Consider the following 11,565-nt stretch of genomic DNA (forward strand, 5'->3'; position numbering starts at 1 on the left):
CAGAGAAGAATGGCTTTGTTATTTATTGATTTATTGACAATAATTTTAAACGTCAACAATAAACAATGAAACAATAAAGAGGCGAAATTAATTGAAAATCAATTTTCGCGAGGCCAAATTTTGCTGCGGTGTAGGTAGACCAGTACTTTTGTTGAAAAATTTTATTTGGATTTGGATTTTGATATTTTTGATTTGAGTTTTATTTGCATGAAAAGTGGATTTATCTTCTGGATTTGTGTGAATTTTAAAATTTTAGATAAGCTTTTGTGTGTGATAAACCCCCAGTGTGTGAAATAGATGTATTTTTAAGCAGGAAATAGACCAGACATCATGGGAGACTCTGATAGAAATAAGCGTGTGTGATAAACCCCCAGTGTGTGAAATAGATGTATTTTTAAGCAGGAAACAGACAAGACATCATGGGAGACTCTGATAGAAATAAGGAAGAACAGTATTCTAATATCCTATCTGATTTTGTGGTAAGTCAACCATAGAACCATAGTCACAGATAAGCAAGCAGAAACTCTTCTGTGTAGGATAGAGAGGAAAATTAAAACCATGTCATAATCAGCAATCAGTAATGGAAATTTGTAGGTAGATTAGGTATGTAGCGCGGTAGCGCTCCGCCCCGCCAAGTCAAGAAAGTTTGACCCCTTTGTACTCACAATCTAATCTAATTTATGGGAATTTGAATTGAAGGGTCAATGATAGTAATTAATTATTTATTGCTGACACTTGGTAGGTACCTACATTGTTTGTTTGTCTACTTGCTTGGTTGTCTGTTTGGTTGTTGATTTGATTTTTTTTTTTTTTTTTTTTTTTTTTTTTTAAAAGGTTAAGTAGTCACAGTCTGTCACAGTTATGCAAGCAGAAACTCTTCTGTGTAGGATAGAGAGGAAAATTAAAACCATGTCATAATCAGCAATCAGTAATGGAAATTCTCTTGTCTGGAACTAAAGTCATGAGATGAACATTTAAGATGATTGCTCTGGAAAAGGCTGTAATTTTGGTGGAAACCCAAGAGTGTGATACAAATATTGTCATTTTATGCTGGATATTTTCCCAGAGAAAATTAACAAAAAATCAGGAAGCAATTGCTGTGACTCAGCATCTTGAAAGTTCTGATTTTCTTTCAAACTGTCCCAGGAAAGCATGCATAATTTGCAAACCAAGAGTGTGATACAAATATTGTCAATTTATGCTGGGTATTTTCCCTGAGAAAATTAACAGAAAATCAGGAAGCAATTGCTGTGACTCAGCATCTTGAAAGTTCTGATTTTCTTTCAAACTGTCCCAGGAAAGCATGCATAATTTGCAAATATCAAGAGATTGACAAAGAAATGTGTTCTATCATTTCATTTTGTTTATTTTTCCGAGAACAGAAAATCCAGGAAGCACTTCAATGTGACTCAGCATTTTGGGAATTCTAATTTTATTTTATTTTTATTAATATTATTATTATTATTATTATTACTAACCTGTATATGTGGCCCTCTAAGTACCGGCCAATGTAGCATGTGGCCCGCATACATATGGAAGCTGGAAATCTCTGAAGTATTTAATAGAATAGAATCTCGATTCTATTTCATATTCCAATTTCCTTGTACTCTACTATTCTATTCCATTCTATTCTATTCTATTCTATTTTAGGTGATAGATGTACCAGACACAGATAGTTCGATGGATGAATATGAGGATGCGGCTTGTTTCACTGAAGAGGAAGAAGATACAGTCTCTGAAGTCCTGTCCACTAGACGAACTCTTCAGTCCCTCAGTAAGTAACTTGCTCAATTTCACTTCTTCGCCTTTTACCGTGTTCCGACCGTGTGTATTTTGACCGCTTTTGGACAGATTTCGACCGTTTTTTGGCGGTTTTCAGCTATAGTGGCAAAACGGTTAGAGATATTGTAAAAGTTAGGGTAAAAAAACACTCAAATAAGCATCATTCAATAGGATGAGGAAAGTCGTGTGATGTTCACACCAGATTTTTATATATTAGATTAAAACATAATAATCATTCGTCCCCTTCTCTGCCTTTCCTTCCACCTACCTCGGTGGTGTAGTGGTCAAGGCGCTCGCCTGGTAAACTGGAGGGCGTGGGTTCAATCCCAGCCGAGGTATGGAATTTTATCTGAAGCTGCCAGCTCATCGGGCGATGTAGAAATGATCACAATATCCAGTGACATCCCTGGAACAAGTCCGGTGACCACATACACAAATCCGAACGCCTCAATCATCACCATTGCTCCGGAGGATGAAGACGAAGATATGCCCTCCAGTTCATCGTCAAATCATAGGAAGCCGAAGACAATTCAATTCAAAATCCTCTACAATAAGAGTACAATAAGCATACCCATGTCCGAGAGTAAAACCGTGTGTATGTACAACTTCTGTTTTTTATTTACGTGGTCATTCAATTTGCAAATTGTTTCTTAACTTTATTTAGGTGCATATGCATTAGATTGATTAGAACCTTATGCATTGCTTAAACATGCTAAAGTTGTGTGAGGAGAAAACTTTTTTTTTATGTGAGGTTAACCTTTTGCGTACAGAATCAATTTCATCAGAATCGCTCTAACGGTAGGATTCATGTCCTACATGAACCTTAAGCATTGTTGTTACAGTCGGATGTAAAGAAAACATTTTTTTCAAATACGGTAGGATTCATGTGAGACATGAAACCTCCGAAAAGCGATTTGTCAGTCCCAGACAACATTGAAGACGAAACGACCGGCACCATACATCTGATCGAGCAGTTCGAGTCTCGCTACGGGGACCAGCGGCCTCACTTCTATCCCGGCACTCTGGACGACGCCATCCGGGAAGCCTGCTTCAAACCCGCCGCCCAGCGCAAGATCCTCGCGGTCTATCTGCATCACGACTCGAGCGTCCTGAGCAACGTGTTTTGTTCGCAACTATTGTGCTTCGAGTCGGTTCTGGAGTTTCTCGCCACCAGCTGCGTCGTGTGGGGATGGGATCTGACCTACAAGTCCAACCAGGCCAAGTGAGTAGAAAATTTTATTATTATAATTAAAAAAAAAAAAAAGAATATCAAGAGATTGACAAAGAAATGTGTACTATCATTTCATTCTGTTTATTTTTCCGAGAACAGAAAATCCAGGAAGCACTTCAATGTGACTCAGCATTTTGGGAATTCTAATTTTATTTTATTTTTATTATATTAAGGAAATTTACCTTTGTTATTGTTACTTACACCTTCAAATTTTGATGAATATTTCTATGTGCATACCTATCAGAATCAGGCAGATTTTCTTCTAATTTTGACTTCACTCAATCTCAAATAGTCTAACTTGTTTTTTTATTTTTCTTTCTCTGTGTAGGCATGTACCGGAATTCAGGATGAAGGACAAGCCATCCGATACTTGGAGAATGTCAACTGGGACCTTTTGGTAAGCCCTCGTGTGGATTGAATTGAAAACAACATCTGCTGAAATCTGATGATACTACTAATGTTTGCAATATATGCCATGGAAAAAACATGGTACTTTTTCAGAAGTCATGTCAATGGAAAAATTGCTACAAAACGGAGCTGTCACAAATGAGCAGTGACCATTTTTATTACAGGGTTAGGTTAAACCCAAAAAGTAGCTTCCACAGATCGAAGAATGACCTGTGTTACTATAGGGTTAGGTTAAACACAAAAAGGAGTTTTTTAAATGTTCTGGCTTCTGAATAATTACCTTGTATTCATCTACAGGCTGCAATCAACCTGGTCATGCCACAACATTCTCAACGCCTCCCATCCGAAGCTGCCAGCTCGTCGGGCGATGTAGAAATGATCACAATATCCAGTGACATCCCTGGAACAAGTCCAGTGACCACATACACAAATCCGAATGCCTCAATCATCACCATTGCTCCGGAGGATGAAGACGAAGATATGCCCTCCAGTTCATCATCAAATCATAGGAAGCCGAAGACAATTCAATTCAAAATCCTCTACAATAAGAGTACAATAAGCATACCCATGTCTGAGAGTAAAACAGTGTGTATGTACAACTTCTGTTTTTTCTTTACTTGGTCATTCAAATTGCAAATTGTTTCTTAACTTTATTTAGGTGCATATGCATTAGATTGATTAGAACCTTATGCATTGCTTAAACATGCTAAAGCTGTGTGAGGGGAAAACTTTTTTTTTATGTGAGGTTAAACTTGTTCATTCAACACATAATATGTGGCTTTAACTGCTGGCTTTACTTTTATGAGTTGGTTCTTTTATCAAAAATAATTTTCTATTTACTTTTCGAAGTATTCATTATAATTAATTATTTAATTCTATTATCTTTCCAGATGATCTGAAGCTCGAGGTATTCTCGAGAACAGGTCTCCAAATTTGCAAGCAATTCTTCAAGGGCTGGCCTCACAATGAGTTCATATTCAACGACAAAGTGACTCTCTCGTCTCTCAAGCTGCCAACTGTGACCGACCTTATTCTCGATAGCAAAGCAAGTCCAATGCCTCAAAATGGACACTCTTCTAGCTCGTATAACAACATGAAAAAGTAAGATTATTGTAACAAAATGAACGTATGTGGGTATTACTTACAATTAGTACATAAGGAATTTTAATTGTGTAGAGCATAAATGCTTGTCACAAATGTCGTTCCCTGCTTAATGCACTATGCTAAATTTTATGACTTGACTAGGACTCGAACCACCAACCTCATTACTTACAATAAGTACATAAGGAATTTTAATTGTGTAGAGCATAAATGCATGTCACAAATGTCGTTCCCTGCTTAATGCACTACGGTAAATTTTATGACTTGACTAGGACTCGAAACACCAAACTCCAGATCCGAAGTCCACAGAGTATGGAAAATTTCAGACTGGTATCCTCTCTGTTTAAAATCCTCCGGCAAGACTGTGGAATAAAATACACCTTGTCTATCCTGCTGGTATAGGACTGAAAAAGGGTGCAATAGACGTAGAAGAAAAGAGAGACTTTAAAAAACTTCCTGATTCAAAAGATCTGTCTTAATTCAAAGAAGACATGGTTTCACTGTGCGGGGCAAGTAAGCACCACTTTTATTGGGATGACATTAGAAGAATTTTAATTATAAAATACTTACCTATAGAAAGTCAACAGAATGTATATTCACACTGGTTTGTATTCTTTTCACCCTCTTCATTTAATGGTAAAAAATACAGTCAGCATGAAAGCTTTTGAGTTTACAAAAAAAAAGAATTATTCTTAAAAATATGTACTAATTGTAACCAACCTTAGTGGTGTAGTGGTTAGCGCTGTGAAAGGTGTGCAAAGGGCTTCCACTTGTGAGTTTTTTTTTTTATTATTTTTTAGTCGAAACCAAATGCCAGTCCACTTCGTTTTTAGTCCGTCCTTCCTTTATTATTACAATAGTAATAAAAAGGTATAAGGAACGGACTATTGTATTCGCTTCGGTACAAGTACCAGTAGCTTTCCCCGATTGAAGAATGACCTGTGTTACTATAGGGTCAGGTTAAACACAAAAAGGAGCTTTCTTTTTAATTGTTGTGGCTTCTGAATAATTACCTTGTATTCATCTACAGGCTGCAATCAACCTGGTCATGCCACAACATTCTCAACGCCTCCCATCTGAAGCTGCCAGCTCATCGGGCGATGTAGAAATGATCACAATATCCAGTGACATCCCTGGAACAAGTCCAGTGACCACATACACAAATCCGAATGCCTCAATCATCACCATTGCTCCGGAGGATGAAGACGAAGATATGCCCTCCAGTTCATCATCAAATCATAGGAAGCCGAAGACAATTCAATTCAAAATCCTCTACAATAAGAGTACAATAAGCATACCCATGTCTGAGAGTAAAACAGTGTGTATGTACAACTTCTGTTTTTTCTTTACTTGGTCATTCAAATTGCAAATTGTTTCTTAACTTTATTTAGGTGCATATGCATTAGATTGATTAGAACCTTATGCATTGCTTAAACATGCTAAAGCTGTGTGAGGGGAAAACTTTTTTTTTATGTGAGGTTAAACTTGTTCATTCAACACATAATATGTGGCTTTAACTGCTGGCTTTACTTTTATGAGTTGGTTCTTTTATCAAAAATAATTTTCTATTTACTTTTCGAAGTATTCATTATAATTAATTATTTAATTCTATTATCTTTCCAGATGATCTGAAGCTCGAGGTATTCTCGAGAACAGGTCTCCAAATTTGCAAGCAATTCTTCAAGGGCTGGCCTCACAATGAGTTCATATTCAACGACAAAGTGACTCTCTCGTCTCTCAAGCTGCCAACTGTGACCGACCTTATTCTCGATAGCAAAGCAAGTCCAATGCCTCAAAATGGACACTCTTCTAGCTCGTATAACAACATGAAAAAGTAAGATTCTTTGTAACAAAATGAACGTATGTGGGCATTACTTACAATAAGTACATAAGGAATTTTAATTGTGTAGAGCATAAATGCATGTCACACGTACGTTCGTACGTAACGTACAGACCATGGGCTAAAAACCACTTTTTTGGAATCAGGGGACCCCAAAACAGATATTTCCACTCATTTCCCGATTTTGAAAATTTGGACCGATTGCAATACTTTCATTACTAGTATAGCTCCGCTATACTGTAGTAATAGAAAGTAAAAATGAGCTTCACTGTGCAGGGCAACTAAGCACCACTTTCATTGGGATGACATTAGAAGAATTTTAATTTTAAAATACTTACCTATAGAAAGTCAACAGAATTATTCTTAAAAATATGTACTAATTGTAACCAACCTCAGTGGTGTAGTGGTTAGCGCCGTGAAAGGTGTGCAAAGGTGCAAAGGGCTTCCACTTGTGAGTTTTTTTTTTTTTTTTTTTTAGTCGAAACCAAATGCCAGTCCAAAAGTCCCATCTGAACAGGGGGAAAAGTTGAAGAAAATTCTATTCCGTTCTAATTTACAAACCCTTGTTCTCTTCTCGTCAGAAAAAAGTGTGATGCCAGTGATGCGAGTAAATTGTACAAGCTGAACATAGCAGATCTGACGAATGGCAGAGAGTACCACCTCAAGTACGGTGGAAATACTAAGGTGTCCGCAGTGAAAGAAGATGTGGCAGCCCTGTCCAAAATACCAATCAGTCAACAGGTAAGAGATAATCCAATGGACTGTTCTCTAGTGCAGTGTTTCTTAATTAGTTTGCCCCGCAGAACCCTTTTCAAAAGGTGAACATCTTTGCGGAACCCTGAACTTTCAAGATTGCAACCCCCACCCCCACAGTTCCCTCTATCAAACCTCTAAAAAAAGCTGTATAAGATGAAATACCTACCTAGTCTAAGATGGTCGATTTGAAACTGCATTTTATCTAGTGTATGATTTTTCCAAAATATCTTGCGGAACCCTTGCCGTCAGCTCGCGGAACCCCAGGGGTTCCACGGAACACCAATTAAGAAACACTGCTCTAGTGATGATGTAAAAAAATTGGTCCTAAATTGATTGGACCATTAAACTAAAATATGCTAGCCTAGTTAGCCTAGTCTGTCTTAGAAGCGGGTTCGATTCCCGCCTGAGGCGGATTTTATGCTGGACAAGTAATGTTCGCCTTGGAACAGCTAGCTTTCTCCTATCCTGTCTTCCTTCACTCTTATATTTTTGGACGATAAACAGTTACAGCTCCCTCTGTCAAATCTCCAGATGGTCAACCCCTGACATTTGCAAATAACAAATCATCAGTTCTCGCTCATTTTCCCATCCATGGCACAAGCATTGCTTTTACGAATGCGTACCTATACTAAGTATTTATGTGTACTTTTTATGTTCTATTCAATATGTTGTGTTATCAATAAAAGGAAACTTGAAAAATTAAATCGAATTTTCATTTCTCGTCCGCAGGTGTGGACAGGCTGGTCGGATCAGGAGGAGAGCGGAGGTGACAGTGAGGACGAGGAGGTGGTGGAGGTGAAGACAAGAGGACGAGCTCGGAGTAAAGAGGAGAGAGACAGCATGTCCCTGTACAAGACAGGCATTGGCTATCCGAATCATGATCTAACCGTGGAAGGAGTAGTCGAGTCCAACCCTGCCGTGTCTAACCCCGCTAGTAATAAGGTGAGTAGTCGAGTCCAACCCTGCCATCTCTAACCCCGCTAGTAATAAGGTGAGTAGTTGAGTCCAAATTCATGTCTGGCAGGGGGACGTTAAACAGGGAGTAGACCAGCTTAGTCTGGCTGGGGGACGTTAAACAGGGAGTATACCAGCTTAGTCTGGCTGGGGGACTTTAAACAGGGAGTATACCAGCTTAGTCTGTCTGGGGGACGTTAAATAGGGAGTAGACCAGCTTAGTCAGGCTGGGGGACGTTAAACAGGGAGTATACCAGCTTAGTCTGGCTGGAGAACTTTAAACAGGGAGTAGACCAGCTTAGTCTGGCTGGGGGACTTTAAACAGGGAGTAAACCAGCTTAGTCTGGCTGGGGGACGTTAAACAGGGAGTAGATCAGCTTAGTCTGGCTGGGGACTTTAAACAGGGAGTAAACCAGCTTAAGGCTGGGGGACTTTAAACAGGGAGTAGACCAGCTTAGTCTGGCTGGGGGACTTTAAACAGGGAGTATACCAGCTTAGTCTGTCTGGGGCCTTGTACTCTACTATTCTATTCTATTCCATTCTATTCTATTCTATTCCATTCTATTCTATTCTATTCCATTCTATTCTATTCTAGGTGATAGATGTACCAGACACAGACAGTTCGATGGATGAATATGAGGATGCGGCTTGTTTCACCGAAGAGGAAGAAGATACAGTCTCTGAAGTCCTGTCCACTAGACGAACTCTTCAGTCCCTCAGTAAGTAACTTACTCAATTTCACTTCTTCGCCTTTTACCGTATTCCGACCGTGTGTATTTTGACCGCTTTTGGACAGATTTCGACCGATTTTGGCGGTTTTCAGCTGTAGCGGCAAAACGGTTAGAGATATTGTAAAAGTTAGGGTAAAAGAACACTCAAATAAGCATCATTCAATAGGATAAGGAAAGTCGTGTGATGTTCACACCAGATTTTTTATATATATAGATTAAAGCATAATAATCATTCATCCCCTTCTCTGCCTTTTCTTCCACCTACCGCGGTGGTGTAGTGGTCAAGGCGCTCGCCTGGTAAACAGGAGGGCGTGGGTTCAATCCCAGCCGAGGTATGGAATTTTATCCTCAATATAATTTGAGATTTTGACCACAATAATAGTAGTAGCCTACTGCTGGAGTAAAGGGACTTTACAGTCCTATGCTAGCAGTATAAATAAGCACTATTATTATTATTATTATTGTTTTCCTTCAGTCCCAGACAACATTGAAGACGAAACGACCGGCACCATACATCTGATCGAGCAATTCGAGTCTCGTTACGGGGACCAGCGGCCTCACTTCTATCCCGGCACTCTGGACGACGCCATCCGGGAAGCCTGCTTCAAACCCGCCGCCCAGCGCAAGAATAAATAAGCACTATTATTGTAAACGCTAGGCCAAGGGTTCGATTCCCGCCCGGGGCGGATTATATCCCAACAAAGTAGAGTGGGGTCGAGTGTGGGTTTCGAACACAATCAAATGTCTTCTGACAGTTTCATTTGTCCTCACACGGTGGGTTTTTGAGTCCGCTATGTGTGATACATTCCTAGGGTGTATCATGCCCATGATTAATTCACCGGGTATGGAGTTGATATTCAAAGGTGACTTGGAAAAGTTCATACTGGATAATTATTTACGCAACTTATTGCAGTCAGAAAAATTAATGTTCTTAATTAAGTAAGGTTCGTTCTCGGAACGGCTGGCTTTCTCTTCTCCTGTTTCCCTTCTCTTCAAGGGATGTCTTATCGTGCGGAAATCGAAGGGAAAATGACTGTTCTACTTTTTCCTGTATTGTTCTACTTTTTCCTGTATTGTTCGATAGTCTACTCCAGCGGTCTCCAAATAGCGGCCCGCCGGCTACATGTGGCCCGCGAAGCTTTTTGAGTGAGCCTCACCGGGCTTCATTTTTTTTTTTTTTTTTAAAGATGGTACAGCAAAACCGACTGATTTGGACTCCACCTCACTGTGGACGGATCCTGTTGCATGATTGTACAGCAAAACCGACTAATTGTACAGCAAAACCGACTGATTTGGACCCCACCTCACTGTGGACGGATCCTGTTGCATGATTGGACTTCAAACAGGAAGTATACCAGCCTCAATTTCCCTTCTTAAAGAAATAGCAAAGGTTGAGAGGCATCCACTCGTAAAATATGTATCCAAAACCAAATTTCAGCCCAAACCAATCATTCTAGTTAGGGCTGATTTAGATGCTGACGAAAAACGCCGACCCCGTCTGTACACGGGAAAAGGCGAAGAAAAAGATTGGTTGCCACCGTTTTAGATACCCTAATTGGTGATGTAGAAGTACAAAACCTGATTGTACAGCAAAACCGACTAATTGTACAGCAAAACCGACTGATTTGGACCCCACCTCACTGTGGACGGATCCTGTTGCATGATTATACACTGATTTGGACCCCACCTCACTGTGGGCGGATCCTGTTGCATGATTGTACAGCAAAACCGACTGATTTGGACTCCACCTCACTGTGGACGGATCCTGTTGCATGATTATACACTGATTTGGACCCCACCTCACTGTGGGCGGATCCTGTTGCATGATTGTACAGCAAAACCGACTGATTTGGACTCCACCTCACTGTGGACGGATCCTGTTGCATGATTGTACAGCAAAACCGACTGATTTGGACCCCACCTCACTGTGGACGGATCCGGTTGCATGATTGTACAGCAAAACCGACTGATTTGGACCCCACCTCACTGTGGACGAATCCTGTTGCAGCGGCAAACTTCCTCGGTCTTGAAACTGTTTGATGTAGCCAGCGTTAACAAAAACAACATCAATGTAGATGTAGAGCGTTTACAAAATGTAGATCATGTTCATAGATTGGCGTAGTGGTCAAGACGCTCGCCTGGTAATCAGGAGGGCGTGGGTTCGATCCCAGCCGAGGTATGGAATTTCATCCTTATTTATTTGGTAATGGTTGGGGTTAATGTACTTGGCATTCTCTATCACTCCATCCTGCAGTACAGAATATTTCCTTAGAACTAGAAATATATTCTATATTTTTATTCTTTTTCCATTCAGGCTCAGGAAGTGTTTGGCGAGCAGCAAAGGACAGAGATTCGCGAGGAAGAAGAAAGAAATCAACGCGAGATGATCAAAATAGAACAGGTAAGGGTCCTGCTGTTGTTTAAGAATTGTGGTCTGTGTCGTAGCATGCCCATCCCGTAGTATGCCTCTCATCAGATGGGCGAGAAGAGACCCAATACTGCCCACTTAGGTGGTAGGTCAACACGAAAGAAAACACCAGAAAGTAACCCGAGGAAATGTTTCAATACTTCCCACTTATATAATAATAATAATAATAATAATAACAATAGTGCTTATTTATACTGCTCGCATAGGACTGAAAAGTCCCTTTACTCCAGCAGTAGGCTACTACTATTATTGTGGTCAAATTCTCAAATTATACTGAGGATAAAATTCCATACCTCGGCTGGGATTGAACCCACGCCCTCCTGTTTACCAGGCG

The 11,565-nt window shown here is 39.9% G+C and overlaps 1 protein-coding gene across 1 annotated transcript in view; it reads left to right on the top strand.

Moving 5' to 3' along the window:
* The first annotated feature begins 354 nt into the window (after window positions 1-354).
* The window catches only part of LOC103510495 (FAS-associated factor 1), a 14,912-nt gene continuing 3,701 nt past the window's right edge, over window positions 355-11,565 (top strand). The window contains exons 1-12 of the mRNA XM_026824525.1: window positions 355-479; window positions 3,342-3,410; window positions 3,719-4,010; window positions 4,312-4,523; window positions 5,553-5,844; window positions 6,146-6,356; window positions 6,944-7,103; window positions 7,848-8,060; window positions 8,668-8,791; window positions 9,279-9,425; window positions 9,888-9,940; window positions 11,118-11,204. Coding sequence (XP_026680326.1) covers window positions 420-479; window positions 3,342-3,410; window positions 3,719-4,010; window positions 4,312-4,523; window positions 5,553-5,844; window positions 6,146-6,356; window positions 6,944-7,103; window positions 7,848-8,060; window positions 8,668-8,791; window positions 9,279-9,425; window positions 9,888-9,940; window positions 11,118-11,204 — 1,920 coding nt within the window. The 5' untranslated portion in view covers window positions 355-419. The remainder of the gene's footprint in view (window positions 480-3,341; window positions 3,411-3,718; window positions 4,011-4,311; window positions 4,524-5,552; window positions 5,845-6,145; window positions 6,357-6,943; window positions 7,104-7,847; window positions 8,061-8,667; window positions 8,792-9,278; window positions 9,426-9,887; window positions 9,941-11,117; window positions 11,205-11,565) is intronic.

Source organism: Diaphorina citri, unplaced genomic scaffold (assembly GCF_000475195.1).
Source record: "Diaphorina citri unplaced genomic scaffold, Diaci psyllid genome assembly version 1.1 scaffold604, whole genome shotgun sequence".
NCBI lineage: Eukaryota > Metazoa > Arthropoda > Insecta > Hemiptera > Psyllidae > Diaphorina > Diaphorina citri.